Here is a 22,012-nt window from a genome sequence, read left to right as displayed (position 1 = left end):
GTAGTATCAGTAACGGTAGAAAGCAAAGTGTAGCATGCAAAGTTCAGTTCAAATTTTTGAAGTTTTCTTCACTTTTCTTCTCTGTGATACTTTTTTTTTCTCTCTCCTATGCTTATGAATCGTAAATCGATCAATAATCCTCTCCAACAAAGATTAATGGTAAACAACTCAAGCTCTCCGGCCAGTATGGGAAGCGTTGGCAAACTATCAATCTTACACGCTTACACGAAATTGCTGGAGCTTCATATTTTGCTAGCAGAATGCGTCAGCCACGTTACACTGAATGTGTTTGTGTGTGTGTGTTTGTTGTGTAAGTTATTAGATAGGATTTTTAAACTGTACATTTACCCTTTTTTGCATTCAACTTTTCAACTATGTGTTTCAAATGTGCTACAATATCCAACCTACCACCGAATGCCACATCAACCATCGACAAAAATCCACAGTTCAAAAACAAATCATTATCCTTCGTCAAACCTCCGAGATCGGACGCCTTTTGTGCTGGCTGTAATTCCCGGAATAATGTACTTCTTCAGCTCCAGTGTCTTCCACGGTTTCCTTTGTTCCGGAGGATGCCTTATGGGAATGGGACGAGGCACAGGGCATTGCTCACCGGAACCTGTTACAACCGGAATCATTTTCAGCTCCATCAATCAAAACCGGTTCCGAGGACTAGCTGCTGGCACAACAATCGATGACAAGTTTTGTCCGTATGTGTTTTCAGCACACACAGTTAACTGTGCTGGCTTTTATCATTATATTTACACCTTGACATATTTTGCAGCTTTGGCCACATGGCGGACACATGTCAATCAAAAAAAAAAAAAAACAACTGACCGCCCAAATAACCGATGATAGGTTTTTGAGATTGGGATCGGTGTTCTGGGGAAAACATGCCATTCAAAACCATTTTGGCAGAAAATTTTCTTGGTAATTGGTATGAGGGATGGGGGTGGGGGGGGGGGGGGGGACAAGTTTGTCTTTTTCTTGCTCCGTTATTGTTGAACAGTTCTTGTGGAACAGTTTTTCGAATCAAAATGCTAGAAATTGCATGCTTGCTAATTGGTGCTTCCCTTTACTGGTTATACTATTCAATTTTGAGCTTTGTAGCTGTTTAACACAGGATTGTTCATTCATTCATGGAACAAAACAAACAATTCTTGAAAGCCGTTAAAATTAAATCAAAAAGGCAAAATGGAAAAGGAAAAAGGGAAGGAAAACATAACACTGCATCCATAAGAATAACACCAAAGGAAAGGAAAGAAAACAAAAACACGCTCCAACGCTTGCTAATCGCACAGCAACAAGCTTTCTTAGCGGCGCTTTAAAGGCTTAATTGAATGTAAAAGCTTCAAAGCACACACTCACACCCCCCAGCGAACGATTTTTTACTATATGCATATGATCAACCAGTTTTCTTATGGCCTGCTTCAATCTTTAGCGCTTGGTGTTTTCGGCTAATCTTCCACATTTTTGGCACAATTTTGCCCAATGGCTGCAAAGATGCCGTTTTTCCAATGTTACTACACAAGATTTATCGTCGATAAGGTAGCCTGCCAAGCGATGCTTACCTCCGAGCGATCTTTGGGTCCAAGCGCGGTCATGGATTGGTGTCTTTAAGCCCCATCTCAAGAACGTAAGCTGCCAGCGGATTACACTTCGCATGGGGGATGGTTTGGGATGCTATTTTGCTGAGAGTGAGCAGCGTACTACTATGTATGAAAATGCTTTACAATTGCTCGTATAGCGTCTGTTAATCTTGTACGAGAGTTTACTGCACAGAACCCGCCCTCATTCATTTCAGTAGGAAAATTTGTAATTTTCTTTTCCCAGTATGATATTAATATGTGTCAAGAGCAAGGAAAGGGTGATTTATTGCGTTTTTATATTTCGTGAATTGCTGTAATAGTTTTGGTTGCAATATTTGAATCACGTTACTGTTTATTCTATAAAGAACTTTGTTTTGGATGCCAGACATAATTTTTTTTTGACATGCTTTAAATAACTCTAACGTTTTCGATAGAATATGATAATTGTACATACTTTAGAAAGATTATGACATACAGCTAATCGTCCTATTTGTTCGATACACTTTGTTTATAATGGTTTCAGTTTAATTGAAATGGAATTTGTTGTACCAAATGAAAAACTATTTTTTTAACTTTTAAACTTTTAAATTATAGGAGGGACGTCGAATAGCATCGCCTGTTATGCATCACCCGGTAGTTTAATAGATATACGGACAAATTACGAAAAAAAATTAGCAAATTTGTCCATACATAATACTTTGTTAAGTTTTTCCAAATCTGAAATCTCCCCAGTTCGCTTGGTCAATACTTGCTTCACTAGGTACCAGGCGTCTCCACCAAAACATTACTTGTTTTGTGGCATTGTGCGGGCAGCTCTTTTCGAGAAATATTTTTTCCCCTAGATTCTTCATATAATAATGAATTTTTAACATGAAAATTATTTTTTTCCCTAAATTTTTAATAAAACTTAAACTTCAAATAACCATTTTGCTTGAAATCTCCAAGCATTCTCCCTTGAACAATTCTATAAGTATGAGGAAGGATTTATAATTAGATACTGAAGTTCAAGAATCCATCAGGATCAATAAGGTCTTAGGAAGAAAAAATGTTCAGCAACTTGGACTGGGTAGAAAACCAGCCCAACCCTAAGACCATAGATCTAGATCTAAAGCAACTTTGAGAAAGTGCACAAGTAAAGCCAATAAATATTTTTATATCATAGTTCTATAAAATAATCGCCGAAAGTATGATATTTCTCAGAAATAATTTCATCAGGCCATTTTTTATAACTTTCCTCAAGCGATAATCCTTCCTTAACGAGAAATTTCCCCTGGTCCATGAGCATTTTAGCGTACATCTGGCCGATGTCGGACTCCACTGACTCAAAAACCCACCAGTATTAAACCGAAATGCGAAAATGCCAAGAAGAATACCGAAAAAAGAAAAACAATGCAACAACATGTCACGCTTACCAAACCCACCAAATTGTAGGTGAGCGTATGAACAAGCATGAATAATAATTGGAAATTATGTTTATCGGCCAGCGTTGTGCCTCCCTTATAATGAAAGCCGTCCCTGTTTTGGTCTACGCAATGATCAACTTTTTGTCCACCTCGAGAAGAACCACGCCGCAGGTAAGGGATACTGTTTTCTTTTCACACCCTTTCCCAACTGTCCTATTTTATTGAAGGCCATGGTCAGGTTGAACGGTGCTGTTTTTGCATCAATGACCGTCAGTTTCATGCTGCGTTCTCTTAATGACGGCCAATTAAGCTTGGTTAATTCGATAATGGCAGCGTTACTACTGAATGGCTATTAGTACCGCTTGCTAAAGGGTGAAGTATTAAGAACCAGGAAGCAATCAGGCAATGTATTAGCGCCAGCTTAAGCTTGTATTACATAGTTAAGTGAAGTAAACAGTTGAACAATATAGACGAAAAAAATGCATAAAAAGAGTTACAAATTATTCTATTCAATTTCATAACATAGGTATTCGTTAATTTATTAAATGAATTTACATTTAAACAGAGAACAGAAGAAGTAAGTTATAAAAAATAAGATTCAATGCTGTAATCAATGATGCAATCTAATTTTAGGAAAGCATTCAAAAGATTAAACGAATGTTGTTATCAACTGATTACACTGATGCCCAACTGATTAGATTTAAATCAGTCCATGATAAAAGTTCTTATTGACACGGGTTTTAATAAGCAAATGCAATCTCTTTTAAACTTCGTCCAACATCACATTGAACATTAGTGAGTTAGAATTGTTTGGATGTGAACCAAACGGCCTTTAGAGTCAAACCCTGAATTTCTACACTCACACGGCTCAACAAGTGCTGGCAGATGTTGAGCGCGAAATTCGATGGATCCAAATGGGTCTCGATGTTATTGACGCTACGATTTGGGAATTCGATTAGGACTCGACAATGAATGTGTTGAAACTAGTGTTTGGAAAAATGCTTCCCAGTGGGGATTCGAATCTTTGAAACCCAATCCACCTAATAGAGGGATCCGAATCTGAGAATTCGAGAATTCCCTTTCGTTATGACAGTCACTCTGCGCGATCTAATCCCAATGAAATCAAATCGAATTTCGATCAAAACATCAGCTAATCCTAAGCGAATTCCAATCGAATCTCGTTCGATTTCTAATCGCATCTCTATCGAATCCCTATGAAATTCCAATGAAAACCTATATGGATCCTTAATCGGATCCCAATCGGATTCGAATCCCTTTCAAAACCGAACCGGATTCGAATTCTTCTTTTAGAATCCTTTCCGACTCGCATCTTTCTAGAAACTGAATCTTGGACTCTTCTGTGTCTGTTAGTTGGTAAGGTAATAGTAAAGTACGCTACAACATCTTCGGACAGCCGTTATTCTTGGCAGGTAGAGCAACAGTAGCTGGATCCAGATTCAGATTTAAAGATTTGAATCCCAAATAGGATTTGGATTCGATTTACAACATTAGCTCTATTGATCCCAATCCCTCATCGCACAGAACACAGTGCAGTCCAACTGACGTTAAATTTGAGTAATTTAATCGCGTTTCAAATACAATTCGATCTCTCTAATGTGATAGCTTTACGGTAGCACTAATCTGTCACCATACCCATCCAGCTGCTCACATCGCAGAACGCGGATTCCCTCGGTGCTGATTCGAGAAAAAAAAACGCCGTTCGATAAATCGGATTTTCATCACCCAATCCTCGCGGTCACATTTATAATAGTGCGCTACATTTATTTTCCTCGCTTACAGATTTAATGGGATTACGGTGAGGCCCATCGGCACTGCGAGCTTAAAGTCAAGCACCCGACCAGGCACTCGGCTAACAATTTTCAGGCTTAATCATAAGCCCCCACCAAACGGTGCAGCTTTTTACGTTATGTGTTTTTATAATCTCCCAACAACAACAACAAAACAGCTTATTGTCTGCTTCAGCGTGAGTTTGATTATTTTGGCACATCTCAAATCCATACCTTGAGGCCTGTGGTTTGCAACGCTGTAAGAAACTGCCTCTCGTGAAAATGTACTAAGAAAAATAAAACATTACATTCAACTTATCATTAATTATCTACAGAAATGCTACACTTGCCTCGCAACCAAAACACACGCAACACAAACTGTTACACCGGGCGCCCTAACGATAAGGATTATTTTCCGCTTCATTTTCACTCGCGTACCATCCGCATGCTTTCATCAGCAACGGCAATGAGTGTGGCGCTACGTGTAGATAAGGTAAGCTCTTTTTTTCCCCCGGTAAGGAAGCGAGTGATCCAAATCTTTCTTAATCATTCATCCTGCCCCTTTTGCCGGTAGAACGAACAAAAGGAAAGAGAAGGATAAACGACGCTACAAACCTTTGCAGCAGTCACAAGTTGCAAGGGGTATAATGCGGAACGGATTACAGCAGAAGCGGATGCAGTTGGTTTGCTTATTAAATTGAATGCATTTTTGTACTGCAGCTTTCACTGGCACATTCCGTACATAAAACAACCGCTCGAAAGACCTGTCCATCCACTGCTCCATATCGAAAGTGATCCAATCTCGGCTAATTAAAAGTCACTCATAATCATGGGAACTGTCGAGTCTGTTCGGCGTTTACATATGCGTTTAATCTCGTTAGGATAATGTGCCTGATCAAGGAGAAGGGAATAATAAAAAAACGCTTTGTAAATTTAAATTCCCGATCAAAATAACGAATGCATCAATTCGCACTAATCAAATGCACCACCTATAATAAGAAAAGTTTTGCGTGCCTTTAGGCCCTGGCACGGCACATGACTCGTAGGAGACACCCGAGCACAATCTCTGTAACTGGCAGATTACATTAAGAACCACGTCACCTGGGAATATTACGTTTCGGGGGTAGAACGGTAGAATTCTGGCGACGTGTTGGCGCTAGCAAAATTAACTTCGAGCATCTCACCGGGGAATGCCAACTGTCACGAAATCATGAACAGCCTGCATTAATGTTTCCCTCGCCCGTCTCCCCGTGGAGAAGCGTGAAGACGTGTTAGCAATGTGCTTAGAATTTGCCCCGTGTTAGCGTTAACCTTCCTTTTCATTCTTTTTGTGCCTTGAAATTATTTTCCGATAAGTATTACTGACAATGTGCCACCGTGCTCCCCAGCGTCGATTGAGTGAAGGCATACACAAAAAAGAAAGAACAAAACTATATCTTTTTGGGCGCGTGTGTCCGCCGCGGCACGGGGAGAAGAAAACACAATCGATCATTGTGTAGTTTAGGTTTACACGGCCCGCTACCAATACGGCGGCCGAACTCGAGCAGCGTGCTGAAAAACAAGAGCAAAATATCCATCACTTGTTGATGTTGATGATACTACACACGGATGAAGTCAACCGCAACGTACGTACCCCGTGTGGACAATCGTCAAATAGAACCGCTTCATTTGTCGCCATTGAACTTGTGGCAAAGCCCCCTATTCGATAGCATTCAATCGTGAACGGGCGGTGTTTCCCCTGCGTCAGGAGAAACTCAGGAATGAGTCGGATGAATCTGCGAGGCGTCGGTGACTGGAGAGGCGTCGGTTGTTCATTTTGTCGGTGTCAGTCGTTCCCCTAACGATTGCCGCCCCTCACGGTAAAGCTGATGAACATGTTCGAAAAACTGGAGAACATTTGCCACGGGGAAAATAGGATACGAAAATCGAACTACCATCCCAGAGGGGTTGAAAGGACTTGTTCTGGAATGAATTGCTACATCAGGGTGGCTTTCCACAGGAGAAGTAATGAACCTGTGTTTTTCCCCTCTTTATCAAACGAGCAGTATGGCGAAAGTAAACCGATTCTTGTACACGAAGGAAGCTAGCCGTAGCTATCGCAGTCATATCCTCAGACGTGCCGCACCAGTGAAGCACGAATGGCCAGTGAATGGTAGCGTCAGTTCGGAGTTTACTTTAATGTTGCTTTTAACTAGATTTTTACACTGGCAACGAAATACTGATGCGCGGTGGATGAATAAATAGCTAACTATGCTAGTAAAACCCGCTGCTAGTTAATCTAAACTTTCGGTTGTAACACTTTTACGTTAACTTTTACTCAATCCATCGGCGAACATTGGATCATTTTTGTAAATTTTATTAATACAACAAAAGATTCTTCATGCAGCGTAAACGAGGTACACGCCGTGCTCGTCGTGTGCCGTTTTTGTCTCACTCTTTTGTTCATGCTCCATTCCATTTAAGTTTCTGCTGTTTGATCTCGCGTTACGTAGTACAACGATTAGAAGTTTATCGTTTGTTGGTGTCTCCCTACCGCCCTCCTGTTGCGTCGGCATTAAGGCGCCAATTGTCACAATTAATAAATAATACTAAAACACAGAGACAGCACAACAGCACCTCCGAGGGTTATGTACTGGCTTGATAGATGGATGGATGGATGGATGGAAGGATGAATGGAGTTAAATTATTAAAATGGAATTCTGAATCTCGAGGCCTGCACATTGTGCCATTGTGACTGGTCCCCATCAAGACGCATCACCTTTTTTGACAACCGCGTTGCCAGCTTAGAGGCTGATACTTGCCTTTTCCAGTTCCGGGCTAATCCTCACTTAAAATCACATTACACGCGCGAATGGATGCTGATGGCGGCGGGACTCGCAATTCTCGTTAAATATCCCGTTCAAAAAAAAAAAGCACCACCACGACGAGGACACACGGTAGCACGGTATGAAATCAATTGATACTTCTTTGCCCGTTTGCCGAAATGGCACTGACGAGTTGACGAGTAAAGGACGAGACATGGTCGGAGTTATGGCGAATAATCAGAAAGATTCCGTTCTTGAGTGCTGCTGTTGCTGGGCGGGAAAGGGAATCAAATTTGCATCCACTAGCGTTGTGCTTTGTGGATCTGAATTTACCGACATTTACCAAAAATAAGTCAACTGAACAGTGCTCTCGATGTGGCGCCGTCGTCGTAGGTCGTCGTCGTCGTCGTCGGTTGGTCAGCTTACAGTGTCGTGATGATGTCAACGGTATCTTTGAATGGGTTTGTTGGGGCCAGTACGGGCGGTGGCGGAGGTAGGCTTGCGCCTTGCGTCGAGCTGATCAACGACCCCGTACCTGAGTTGCCCTGAGATGTCGGGTGCCCATTGCCGGGCACGCCCGGCATTCCCGGCTGGATGCTGGACCCTGATCCACCGCTGCCGCCACCGGTGCCGATTACGGCGGGGATTGTCGTCATCGTTGTCACCGTGGAGGAGCTGGAGCTTGTGTTGGCTTTCATGCTGATTTCCATGTTGGACAGGGCAGACGAAACGTGCAGCAGGTTTTCCATGAGAATTTGATAGATTTCGCTCAGCTCAAACTCCGAACGCGACACGATGAACACATCTGTTGAGGGGATACGGATTGGAAATATGTACATACAAGTGCTCACATTATCAGATTATGCAATTCCATTCTGTTAACCCTTTTTCCCCCCTTCGTGTAGCTGTATAATTAAATGTTCACGCATGATTTCCTGCTACCTTCCAACTGATACCGTTTTTGGTTTCGTGATCAAGCGGTGCAACAACAACAAAAAAACGGTGCTGTTAAAGCAATGCAGTGTTTAACTGCAACGTGCAAAGGCATTGATTGATAACATTTATTACTCTACTTTACACTGCTAGTTCCGAGTATGAACAGAAACTCAAATTGCATACATTAACCGCGTCCTCGCACATGCAAATGTGCAACAGACCGTAAACGGCACAGAGTGGAGGATGATGCTCGGAGCAGAGAGGGAAAACGCACAACCACAGCTTGATTTACCGGCTCCCACATATTATGACACATGCGACGATAACCCTTCCGCCTTCTTCAGAGTCTCACGCAGTGCGCAATAAGTCACTGCCTCCAGCAGTAACAAGATCCAACATTTTATGCATGAAGATGCCTCAATCTGTCTTATACGGCTGTCTTATTATTGTTGCAGGGGCTTTCCATGAAAACTGTCCCTAATGATTCGCTCGCTCGCTCAATTTTATAAGTCGTAGCAAAATAAAAATGGGCTCCTTATCGCCTGGTAGATTAGTGGCAATACTGCCGCACGATGACTCCAGGGCGCGAGCCAGAAAAGGTATAAAAAATAGTTAAAATCATGTTGGAAACTAACTTAACCGCTTGAAACGTTCGACATTAAACCATCGAATCTACCTACTTTGTTATTCTTTTTATTTTTTATTTTTAAATCTACCTTGACGGTCATGATTCATCTTCTTCTTTAGCCTAACGACCTCTTAGGTCATGCCTGCCAATTTCTGGCTAACTAGTTGTAGGAGTTGGATAGTTAGTCCTCACTACGAGAGAACGAATTTGAACCCTGTATGGGATTTGAACCTCGGTCCTACCGTGTAAAGCCCAGCACCGCTGTTACCTCTACCACCGGACCTAGTGTTAGAACACCGTGTCATAGTTGGAACATTAGCAACAGCATTAGAGAGATTACATCCGGACCGTTCCTGTTCGTTCGTATAAATCATTGTTGGAAAACGTTAGCTTTTGCTATTTGTGACCATTATTAAATGTCCTTTTTTCCAACAGATCCCGTTTTTACGGCTAAAACCGTACAACTGCATTCGTGGAAAACAGAGCAGAGAAACCATCTCATTCTCAAAGAATGGTTGTTTTGGGTTTTATTACAGCTTTTGCACGGTCAGCAAAACGGTGCAAAAAAAAAAGCCCCAAAAACAGCGTACAGCGCAGGTGACCCTGTTAGAGCGGGGGAAACGTAAATCTATTACGTTACATTTTATTTCCTGTTCAAGCCGGTGCAGTTTATTGGATTTCACCTGAGTCTATGCTAGGTACGTAGGCGGACTGCTGATAGTGCTGGACGTTGTTTCAAAGTGTGCCCCAAATGGGGGAAACGCTTTGGTAGAATGACACACGTCAAATGGCATTAATGAACAGTATTGACTCGACACGGCAGGAGCACATGGACTTTAAAGCGCCACACAACCTTTCAATGCAAAAAAGCAACGATTAAAATTGAAAATGGTTTATGAAAAATTATTGAGTCGACAATAAAAAGGAAACAAAAACGCGCAGCGATACTTAAAGAGCATAATCCGCACCGCACCCACGGCTCAGACCCATGGATTAGATTGTCTACATTTTGCAGATAATCAAAACGTCCATTTAAAGCTTACCGTTTCTATCCTTCGTGAGCCGGTGGGCGTAAACGTTCAATATGAGCGATAAATCATCGATGGTTTTAAATTCCGTGCCAAGATTGCTGAACAGGCCGTCACCTCCACCGCAGGCAGACACGCCGGCGGTATTGCTATTGCCGCCCGAGGTGAACACGATACCGCCACTGCCACCGCCGCCGCCGACGCCACCACCACTGCCCGTCGTAACACCGGGAAGATTGTAATTCGATGCAGAGTGGTTAGACATTTGTTTGTGCTGTTTAACGTGATTTATTGCCGCCGACCACCTGCGAATGGGAAGCAAAAAAAATACGTAACGATGCGCGAATCAAAAATATACCTCCGAGCTATAAATATCGCAGTTCACACACTATTGCCCAACCAATACCCTATACCTAATAACTAATATCGTCGCTGGCTCGGCTGGCTGTTAGCCGAGTTGACAACGGAGAAAAATTAAATGGAAATTATCAAAGGTAGAACAGCAGAAAAAACTTACCGCTGGTTGTCGATCAGCTCGACCAGTATGTTCTCGAACTCGCTGTTGTTCATCGGTAGGCCCGGCGATGGGGTCGGTGTGTTTTCGCCTTCGGTTGACGTCGACGTGTCCAACGATTCCATCTCCGCATCGTCAATGCAGCGCAGCAGGGCGCCCCGGACGGACATGTACAGGTTGGAAAGGTCTTGCATTTGTTCGTTCTGTCGCAGATTCTGCACTACGCTAATGGCTATTTTATGGTCAGACTCAATTAGCAGCAGCAACTGAAACATCAGCTTGTACAGCCCACGTCCCAGGTCCAGCAGCAGCTCGGCCGTAGCAGGATCCGTTGAGGTGGAAAGGGACACGACTGCGCTCGAGCCTCCGGTCCCTTCGTTTGCTGAATCGATGTCCGACGTGAAGAGCGCCAACTTGCAGGACGCTTTCACCTCGTCCAGACTATCCAGCACGGTTTCCTTTCGATCGAAAAACGTCTCGAGATGCTCCTGTACCTCCAGCACACCGTACCGCAGGTTCTCAAAGAGCCGGGGTGTCGTCGCCAGGCTTTGATGGTACCAGATTTTCGGTGGATCGCCGCGCGTGACCAGCAGGTCCGACAGTACCGAAATACGATGCCCTAGCTGTACTCCACAGCCAGTGAAGTATCGCATACACTCCTTCGAAATCGCGATAGAACGCACCGTCAGTTCCTTCATCAGTCGGAACATTTGATTAAGCAAGTCGGGTGCATGCGACGACGGTTGGTTTACGAGGAGTGCCACCAGGTTGCGTCGCCACACATCGACACTCTCATCCCGTATCGGACCGGTGCGGAATGGATGCATTCCGGGCAGATGGGGAGACGCATTGCACGGTGTGATGTCGCCGAGATCACCGGCGCTAGATCCACTCGTGTCGCTACGTGACACTGAATCTCGCCGGTGGCGTCTTTCTCGCAAGCTCAAGCTCGTCGGCGGTCCGCTCAGGTAGGCGGCTTTGGAGAAGATTGGCCGTGGTTCTTCGTCCAGCGGTGATTCCGATTCCACCTCCTCGTCCGACGAGTCGTCCGCATTGGGCCGCTTTCTGCGGTTAAATATGGGCGTTTTCTCGCTCAGGCTCTCGTCAATGTTCGACGAGTGCGATGTCCGTGCACCGCCGGCGGACAGTGAATGGGGCTCGTTTTCACCCTCGGACAGTGGACGACGACGCACGCCCCAGTTGAAGTTGTCCGTCGATTCGCCTTCGATGCTTTCGCTCTCGTACTCCAGGAAGTCAAAGTCCTTGAACACACCAAAGTCCGGTGCACCGTCGTCGCGTTTCGAACCACCGCTCAAGTCCTGCTGGGCGCCCGACGTTTCGTCCGTACTGGATGCAGCGGACGATTGGCGTTCGAGCAGATCGGACGATTGACTGAAAATAACCTGCGGAACGACGCATTAATACGATTAATGGGACGATCATTTCGAACGCACTACGCAGAAACAGTGATGGTGAAACATCGAGTGTCTAATTGGTCTAACCGTTGATAGAGTATTGTGCGGATGTGCAGCAACAAGAGACTACGAAAATAGCTTTATAACATACTTGGCTCAATTGAAACACAAATGACCTGTAGCAAGTAACCGTACCCGTGTGCGTTTTGCGTGTGAGCCACCACAATGCCGTTCATGAGAGATGGTTCTGTCGAACGCAGCACGGTTAAAACAATATTTAAACAGCAAATGCAAATCCTAGCAAATGTTTTATAAGCAAGCATTACGGCTCGTCACTTGACTGAGGGATGATGGACGCACCTTCAGGGTCATCAAAAATTTGCAAATCTCTGATCGAAAGTCGACACGGGGAGCAAGGGTGCTGCTCCACTCAAATTGCCTGTCTCGATGAACGATGATGCTAGGTCTCGAACAGTACTCGAACCCCAAGAAATTCGATTGACGAGCTACTATTGTCCGCATACGATAGGAAGATTCTCAGAAGGAAGTTTTCGGAGTAATTTCAGACTACATGGACAGAGGAAGCGTAGTTCCGAATTGGCGTCCAGCAGCAGAAAGGTTCTGGCAGCAAGGAATATGAGATTAGCAGACGACTTCGCTCTCAGACCAAACCTCCTCTGACGAGGCTTCTAGCGCCTTTTAAATAAGTAAGTATAGCGGCTCGTCTCGCTGTTGTCACAAGATGTGATGTGGTATACATAAAACAACTTTTTTATAATTTAAAATATTTCTCCGTGACTCTGCAACGGCAACAACAAATTTTCCGTCCGGCATATCGGACTGCTAGCTAGCAAAGCCGTCGTCTGTTAAAGAATATCTTCAAAGCATTCTTATCCGTAGCACTTTAATAATCTTGTTTATTCCTCGTAAAAACAAGAACTCCCTGTCCTTCCCCCCGATCGCTGTTGACAACCGCACGCAAGTTTTGCCAAATCAGACAAAGTTTTCTGCTGCTGCTCCAACTTTTGACTTCCGTCCCTGGCCTACAAATAAAACGACCAAGGAAAAAAAGTGGCTCAATGCACAATCAAAGACAAAGTGGCAATAAAAGGCAGAGCTTCATCCACGCTGCCATTTCCATTTGCACATTTCCACAACATTAGCGACATTTTTGCAAGTTGTCAGTAAACCCATTCTTTGCTGTTAAGCCGAATGACGATTTATTGGGGATTGTGAGGGAACAAACAAAGTTCCCAAAAAAACAGACAAAAAAAACAAATCGTCCTCTTTACACTCACAGCAGCCACCAGCAGAGGCATACGAATTTATGCTTCATTCTCATTGTACTTTTGCTCTTGTCCCTTTTCATTGTAAAACCTGTTTCAACATTTTCCACCCACTGAACCGGAACTGTCCCATTCTTTTTCCCGGCCTTTTTTCGCGCTCTCTCTCACAGTATCTTAAACACACAAAAAACTAACAAACTAATCTAGTGTGAAGAACTTACAAGGGAATCTGTTTAAGCTGAATAAGAAAAAACTAGATAGAGGTAGAGCGCAAAATGCAAAGCCAACAGCTTCTTGGACCGTCCCACCTTACCTGGCTAACACTTTGCAAAACGGTGCGAAACGGAATGATGCCATTTTCGAAACCGGACATCGTCAGTGGCACACATCGTCACGTGGAATAAAATGTGTCGATTGAGTTCACGATCATAAATCTCCCATTATTGGAACAGCCGGATGCCGGCCATTGGATTTGAACAGCGCGCAATCCAGTGGCCAATCAATCTTTCCCAAACATCGGTAGGATATTTTCGCTCCCTCTCTCTCTCTAATATCCTTGCTCGTTTTCCTTCTCATCTTGCTAGCCACACCATCCTGCTTCTACTTTCGATTGACTTTCAACGCCATGCGGAACGTTTTACGCCACCAACCATTTGTTATCCTCCGGCTCAATCTTGCGCTGCCGTGTGCGGCGGGAAACCGAACCCCATGTACTCGGCAGCAGCACTCAATTAATGCACAACGAGCGCCCTTTGAAGCGTAAGAGCCGCATCCCAAATTGATGGACGACGCCACGCGTACACAATTCATTCGATCAGTTTAGAACTTAGTGGCAGATTATTGTGGTTTCCGGAACACTGCTCGCATCATGCTGGATTGGTGTTTGGTTCCGTTTCGCCAAATTTGATTGCTTTGAAATCACACAACCATTGCAACAGATTCTGACTGGAGGGCGATCTCGGTTTGGTGCGGGCAAAAGCGCTTACAGCTGTTTCAACAGTGCAAATCAGCTTACCGGCATGGTGGCGTCAGAAACATAAAAATACTACTGCGCTGTTTGCTGTTTACGGCAAAAGAAAAGGGAGCGATGGACAAAATAATGATCATATTTTCAGCATCAAATCGAGCTATGTATATTAATAGCAAATATTTCGCAAATATAAGGCGCACTCAGGCATACCGTCAAACACGGCTCACTCGTCCTACCCGCACAACAGTGCTACCAATGTGGTTAGCTGTTGAGCTAGCTGCCTGCCGCCAAAAACAGATGTTGTTGTGCGCTCCTGTGAGGAGAGTGTCAGCACCTTGAGCAATCAATAAACTAGTGCGAACAAAAGAATTCATTTGACGGTTGCAGCCTTTTGTCAATGTGGCTCGAACAAAAGCGCTGTCGGAGATTATGAAGGCGTCAAAACACACACACACACGCCAGGGGTTTTAGGTTAGGTTACTAAAGGAGAGCATGCAAAAAGAGTAAGACAAACAGCTACTAATGACCGCCACGTCATATTTAACGTGACATATTTAATGGCTGCCCTTTCCAACCTTTGTACCACACATCACACAGACTGCTCTTGCGGTATTATTTCATCATTCAGCTGAAACCGGAACGAAATAATGGTTCAAATATATTGAATCTTTAGCCGTTCGTATTGGTATGAATTCTGCTTTGGTGGCCTGGTTTACTTTAGGAAAAAAAGCATTGCAACAAACTTAATATCCTCAAAGTTCTTATACCGCAATGAATTGTAAGCTTCATGGTGGTGACACATGATTTACGAACTCTATTGCATCAGCCAGCCGTTGCAAGAACCGCCTCCGCTGATTGCAAAGGCAATTCTGGCACACAATTTTCTCTCCCGTTTTTCACCCCTAGAAGATCCGTTTTGTAAAACGACTTCATCACTCATCTGTCTTTGCTCCATCCGTCAACGGAGCATAGAATCTGCACCTTTGTTCCGGTACCTTTCGGCGCGTACTGGCAGTTTCGTGGAAATGTAGTCGGCCAATTTTTCCCAGCTTATACTAATATCGAGCATCGTTTTTTTTTTTGTTGCGGCATATTAGAGTAAGAGTCCATCGTTGGATCGTATAAATGTTTGCACAGCACACCCCCAACGGTACAGCAAACCACGTGCCTTGGACTGGACGCGCATCGCCTACCAACAGCCAGACGAAAAATATCGTGTCGCCACATGTCGAGTGGAGCCGCGTGTCTGCCGTGCCGCAAAAAAAACACACACTTTCACTTGAGCGTAAAGAAATGTGTTCGCGTTTCATTCATCACCATAGGATTCAACAGGACTGGAATTCAGAACACTGGAAAATCCGATTGTGTCAAGCACCAGTTTTCGTCCAACGCGCCGCTTGCCTTCCGAAGAAGAAAAAAAAAACCGTTGCGAGGCGAACTAAGCCCTCGCCGACGAACAAAAAAAACACACCACTGTCTTTGAGCGGCTCAATTTCACACACGCGACGAGTGAACACACAATTACCTGCAAGCAACATTTGCTATGCTTTTTTGAACTTTCCATTTTTGGATACGGTCTCCGTTTTGAACTGTACTCGGAACCAACGGACAGCACACGCGCCACGTTTAAAGCGGCAGAACATATATACAGGGCGAGCGGGCGTACACGAAACGCTTGTTTGCGATACTACCATTGCACGTTTGATAAATGTGTCCTTCGCACAAGCTCATTTGCTACGGTTCATTTGACGCAGTTCGGCGATAGGGGAAGGTAATTACTTCACAGATGATATTCAGCGATGAAATTGAGACAATTATCCCGTACCACCACAGCATCACTACACACAACCGATATGACAGGCGCTTTTTGGGTGATAAATTTGGCTAATAAATACTAGCAAACTTCACAGACAACTCGTCCGTCCTTTACTTCAATTGCGATTACATTTACACATGTGAATGCGATACAGAAGCTCTCGTGTACCTTTTCTTTACGGGTGAAAAATCAAAATGTTTAGCTCTCAAATAAAAATAAAAAAACATAAACTTAATCACAAACCCATATCTATACCAATCTTCCCATTTCATGGATCACATGGGACACAACTCACTAAAACAAAAACACAATGGTAAAACAAAAAGAACATAATAATAGTAATAGTAACACGTGTACAATAAACAACATGAGCTTTGGAGTAAAGTTGAGCTGAAGCGAGTTTTGCGAAACGCGGTGAAGCAATTACGTCGAATAGTGGGACAACATGAACGGTTCTTTACCTTGGAGTACAATGAGCTTATGATATCATCCTTTACGATATCAATTTTACACGGATAGACAATGTGACATGAATGGAAAAGAAAATAATAATATTAAATCACACGTCCGTCCAGGCATGATATAGTTCATTCTTATCCGAATATTTCGCCTTCCATTTAGCTAAAGGCACAAAAAAACACTCACACAGAGTCTTACATATTTTCACCTAAATTGAATCAGTTTAGTAAACAAAATGTATAATCCAAACAAATTCACTCACCGAAGGACTCTTGGGCAGACCGACGCGCTGGCCGCAAGTTGTCAGCAGATTTACCAAACCCTCGCGTACACGTCCCTATAATCAATAGCGGTAAGATAAAAATACATTAAAACTAGCTTGTATGAAACTTCGAACTCGAAACAATGAAGCTTATTCTAGGTTGCAACAAGCTGCACTTACCTGTGACATCCATGGCCGTTTCCAGCCGCTTAGTGGTGCAGTATCTGCCGGCGATAGACTGGCACTTCGGCGTGGCGAGTTCGGTGTTCCAGCATGCCCATAGTGCGCACCAGATCCGGTCACATTGCTCGAGCCATTGAAAGCTTTACCACCCATCTGGGCACCACCGCCAATAGCAGCGCCTGTTTCGTTATCGGATTTGAGCAGCAACTTACGCCCTATCAGAGGTGTTTGCGACACATCGAACGAAAATTCCATTGTGCGCCCGGCCAGCTCCTTCTTACAGAATACCTCCGAATCGCTAAAACTGCCGTGCAGATTTGCAAACGATGAACCACCACCACCACCACCACCACCACCTTCGGACGATTGCGGAACAACTTGCAGGCTTGAGCTGCGCGTCACCACGAACTTCAGTATCTTCAGCGCTTCCTTCCAATTGGGGCTCTGCACACGAATACGAAACGCAACAATAATACGACACAAAAATAAAAATGCAAATAGTTGATTTGTAATGGGCGAAACAGCTTTACGACTGTCAGGCAATTAGAACAATGGTTTGGTCTAAACAATCCATTGCGAAATGTACTCACATCCAAATACTTTGATATAATCCTCAGCATATCGCCAGCGATCGGTTGCACAGTGACGGCGGACAGATCCACATAGTGCAGCATGCAGTGAATCACACTCAGCACCTGCAGCTGCACCTGCACCCAACCCTTCTCCAGCACCTCCGTTAGGAACGCCAGCATGTGCAGACCCATGTGGGCGTACGTATCGTACAGATACTTCACCACACACTTGGTCCACTGGAACGACTCCTTGCTGAACGTCTTTCTGCTGTACAGCGTCATGACGGTGCCCAGATTCTCCAGCTTTAGCCCCATTTCGGACGCGACCTGGGCAATGTTTTCCGCGCTCCGGATGCAAATCTCGTTAGCATCTTCGTAGTGTAGCAGCATGTACGGCAGCAGCGCAATCACGTTCATTGGGAAGGCACAGCTTTGCGTCGGGTCACACACGGGCAGATTTAGCAGGGGCGTCAGCTGCGAAAGCAGCGCTATCGAGGCCTCGTACGTACCGGAATGTGTGCAGCCTTTCAGCAGTAGTGCGTGCACCCCCGGATACGTCGACCACTTCAGTTGCTGCTGAAGCTTTTCAACCTTGTCCCGGGCGTCGGGTCTATCCAGTGGCAACCGATGCAGAACGCGCGTCAGCAACCGTAGCGCTAGCAGAAATTCGTGCTCATAATCACTCTCCAGCAGCGACACGGCCAACCAAAACAGCTGGGCCAATATCGTCATCTTATCATCCTGCGTGGCCGTATCGCCCAGCAGCTTAAGACTTTGAGCACTGCGCGACCGCGACAGGGACGCTTGTCCAGCTCCGAACTTGGCCGCGTTCCGTTCAATTTCGAGCGCTGCATTTCTATTCCGCAACTCAATCTGCTTGTCGATCGGAGAGTTCGCTGCCTTTCGCGAACAGTACGAGATGGAGTAGCTGGTGCTGCGCGTGTGGCCGCCACTCGTCGCATTGTGCAAACTTTGTCCAGGTGATCCACCAGCGATGCCACCGTCACCAGAGCGCTTGCTGCCACTGTACATGCCCGATATCACGCCTTCCTTATTGTTCAGATTCGGTGTGCTTTTGAAGATGTCCTTCATCACATCCAATGGCCGGAAGTCGGAATCGAGGCTGTCAACGGCAGCTTCCAGCGTTAGCAGCAGCTCCGTTACGTAGCCCTGCATGTCTTCACCCTGCTCGGCTACGGTTTCGATCAACCGCGACAGAATGTCAGACAGCATGCGCGAATTGATTGGTACATTAAGCGAGCGGAACACTTGCAGACTGCGCCCAGCATAGTGGCGCGACGAGCAGCTAAGCCCAAGCTGCAGTGCGGTCTGTGCCCAGCGCTCCGGGATTCGGGCGTGGGGATAGCTGTCCGTGAACGCCTTCACGATATGTCGCAGGAAGCACTGCAACTGATCCGCCGACTTTATGCTCCAAACTTTCGCCGTTATGTCCTCGTAGTTCCACAGCGGCTGCTGTTGGCTGCTCTCATTCGACAGGAACTTGATCAAACTCTTGATGACGTGCGCCGTGGGCATGGTGGGTCCCGGCTGGGGTGGCGCATTCTCCTCCGTCACGATCATCGGCACAGCGGGCGTTTCCTCGTTTGGTTGGTTGGAGGCGGGCGATAGAATCGACTGCTGCCCAGTTCCACCATTTAATCCGAACAAATAGCTGTCAAACTCTTGGTCGGGTTCGGTGAAGTTGTGATCGATTACAGGAAGCGACGGTACAACGATACCCAACCGCAGCTTGGATGTATCACTGTTCAACAGTATCTTTGCCACCGTCAGATGGTCGTTATGCTCTGCCAGCACAATCTGCACACCCATACACGCACACACACATGTCCGACGACGCAAAGCAAATAAAACGTTTGTTAAAGCATAACAGCAACGATGCATTTTAAAGACCGGTTTATGCACAATTAATATTAACATTACGTTACTTACCAGCAAGTTCAACAACAGTTTCTTGCAATGATCCCGCACGATTCGGCGCGTATGATCCAGCCCGAGAAACAGAATGTGCAGCATCAGCGGAACGTGCAGCGTCCAGTCCAGGCCGGGAATGCCGTCGACAACGATATCCGTCAACAGCATGACCGCCACATTGCATCGATGGAAACCGCTGATGGGAATGTTCGTGTCCGGCAAAAACTCGGTAAGCGGGGCAAAGTATCCGCCGTACTCGGGCATCGGAAGCGGATGGGGCGCGGTCGGTTGTTCGGTGCGTATTTGCACGAAATTATCCTCCTGGTTCATTTCCGGTTCGTTCATCATCATCATTACGTCCTCGTGCCGGGGCAGCACGCACGGTCCGGATGCAGTGCGTATCTTATCGCTGCCACGGGGCGGACGGTAAGCGTTGGCGAACGTCCGCAGTGCACTGTCCGATTTGCACGTGCTACGGAGCGTGCCGCGAGCCGCGAACATGCAGATGACCATACATATAACGACACAGCAATAAGTAAACAATACGTACAGTTAATTGAGATTCCTTGCTGCTGCTCTGTACGTTGGTGGCTATCACTGGCAGCAGTTCAACGATTCAGTAAACGATTCAAAATGAATGGATTTTAATTAGAAACCCACAGCCCTGTTCAACCCCTTATGCGGCGTGTCGCTCAGTGTATCGATATGCTTCCTCATAAACTATGTGCCTGTAATTGTGATCATCAAGCCAAGCCATTATGATGACTGTTCAAGGTTATTTCTTTTGTGTGAAAAAAAAATAATCTCAACCTTCGTTTTGAGTATTTAACAAGAATTGTTTCCAAAATTTCAACCCGAAGTGGAATTCGTTGAGGGTTGTTTATCCAAGAAAAAATAAAAACAAATGCAATTACTCCATTTCTATTTTCAAACGCATTCAATTTTCCATGCCGTTTTAAAATGTATGCGTGACCCAGAAATTCCACATGTTCTAGTAGAGGTCCAGCTAAAACTGCCAGCATATACTCCAACCACAATATTAAAGTATATTATTGTAAATGTTGTTCGATGGCTAATGCCAAAGAATAACTTACCCTGATTTTATTGGATCTTCTCCGCTGTGACGCTTCGTGTGGATAGTTCCCTTTTCCACGTCCACATCCTGCACCTTCGGATCATTGTTGCCGGATGCAGGACCTGCAGGACAGAATAATGGAAATGTTTGTTCTTTTTTCAGCACAAGGTTCACCAATTGAAGCAGTTCCAGATTTTTTTTAATCAAAGGTCTTTTCTCATTTCTTCTTCTGAGACGGTGCTAGCGGACCAGCGGACTGACCGTCAATCACATCGACATTTTACGGCAATGCACCAGCTTCTTCTAATTAAGTACCGTTCAGGACTTACCATCTGAGTGGCTGGATGCTTTTCTCATGCTCGTTAAGCGGTAAAACGGAGGCGTTTCCGTGCGCTCAATTAAACAGTTCAGGGTTTCCACCGTTTGCAGTTCGCTCATCAGCTCGTCCAGCAGCCTGTTGGTGCATGAACGCGCCAAATATAATGCAACCCGTTTCGCCTGAATGAAAAAAAAAACACGATGGGAGTTTAGAGTGAAACAGAGAGAGAGAGAGAGAGAGAACGAAAAAAAACAAAGAAAAAGAGAAAGCAAATTAATTGTGCGCGCTACTCCGTCCTTTACAAACATTACTTCGTTAGCAATGTAAAGAACCAGGCGCCTCCATTAATCGGCACACATTGTCAACCCTCATCAAGTCTTAAGAAAAAAGCGTTCTTAAAGCGGGAAAATGGAAATAAGAAACCCCAGAATAGGAAAAAGAATATACTTACATTGGCCAGCAGCTCGTTTGGCGCCATTCCAGATATGATGAGCAAGTAGCGCAGTATGACCTTAAGGTTGTTGGGCCAAAATTGACACAAAGTACCCCATAGCTCTTCGATGTACGGATGTGAATCAGCAAACTTTTGTTTTTAATAGATGAATGAAATAAATTGCAAATAGCACACAATTAATAAGCAGATCGTGATGTGGTTATCAATCGAATCAATCTGCTATCAAACATGTTTCGAATATTGCACATTGATATTTGAATAAAACTAAATGTTCTTTCAATCAACATAAAACATTTTTTTTTAAACTCACGGCAGACAAACGATGAAAATCAGTTCTTAGTTTCACTTACCTTAGCTGTAATGTAAAAGAGGTTGTTCAGAATCATTTCTGTTGCCTCAGTCGAGCCAGACCCTTCACGGCGACCCCTAGTACCGGAATCGGGATAGTACTGTAGAAAGAAAAGGACACAGCAAAGTTTACTATAAAATACTATTATGGAAAAATATGCTCTACATTTTATTCAAATTCCACTTAATTGAGGCAAGACACATGCACAAGTATAAAACTTCACAAACATAT

At 44.7% G+C, this 22,012-nt stretch overlaps 1 protein-coding gene across 5 annotated transcripts in view; it reads right to left on the bottom strand.

Annotated features, from left to right (window-relative positions):
- Positions 1-7,110: 7,110 nt before the first annotated feature.
- The window catches only part of LOC118512292 (protein furry), a 41,363-nt gene continuing 26,461 nt past the window's right edge, over positions 7,111-22,012 (bottom strand). For 3 of the 5 annotated variants that reach the window (XM_036056514.1, XM_036056518.1, XM_036056516.1), the window contains 12 exons: positions 21,783-21,881; positions 21,430-21,561; positions 20,989-21,157; positions 20,679-20,781; positions 19,603-20,056; positions 17,671-19,470; positions 17,078-17,524; positions 16,898-16,972; positions 16,638-16,667; positions 10,693-12,092; positions 10,191-10,480; positions 7,111-8,388 (listed from right to left, as the gene is read on the bottom strand). In XM_036056514.1, coding sequence (XP_035912407.1) covers positions 8,006-8,388; positions 10,191-10,480; positions 10,693-12,092; positions 16,638-16,667; positions 16,898-16,972; positions 17,078-17,524; positions 17,671-19,470; positions 19,603-20,056; positions 20,679-20,781; positions 20,989-21,157; positions 21,430-21,561; positions 21,783-21,881 — 5,382 coding nt within the window. In that variant the 3' untranslated portion in view covers positions 7,111-8,005. The remainder of the gene's footprint in view (positions 8,389-10,190; positions 10,481-10,692; positions 12,093-16,637; positions 16,668-16,897; positions 16,973-17,077; positions 17,525-17,670; positions 19,471-19,602; positions 20,057-20,678; positions 20,782-20,988; positions 21,158-21,429; positions 21,562-21,782; positions 21,882-22,012) is intronic. The other 2 variants (XM_036056515.1, XM_036056519.1) reach the window with 1 other exon arrangement.

Source organism: Anopheles stephensi, chromosome 3 (assembly GCF_013141755.1).
Source record: "Anopheles stephensi strain Indian chromosome 3, UCI_ANSTEP_V1.0, whole genome shotgun sequence".
Classification (NCBI taxonomy): domain Eukaryota; kingdom Metazoa; phylum Arthropoda; class Insecta; order Diptera; family Culicidae; genus Anopheles; species Anopheles stephensi.
This window is presented reverse-complemented; position numbering and strand designations above follow the sequence as displayed.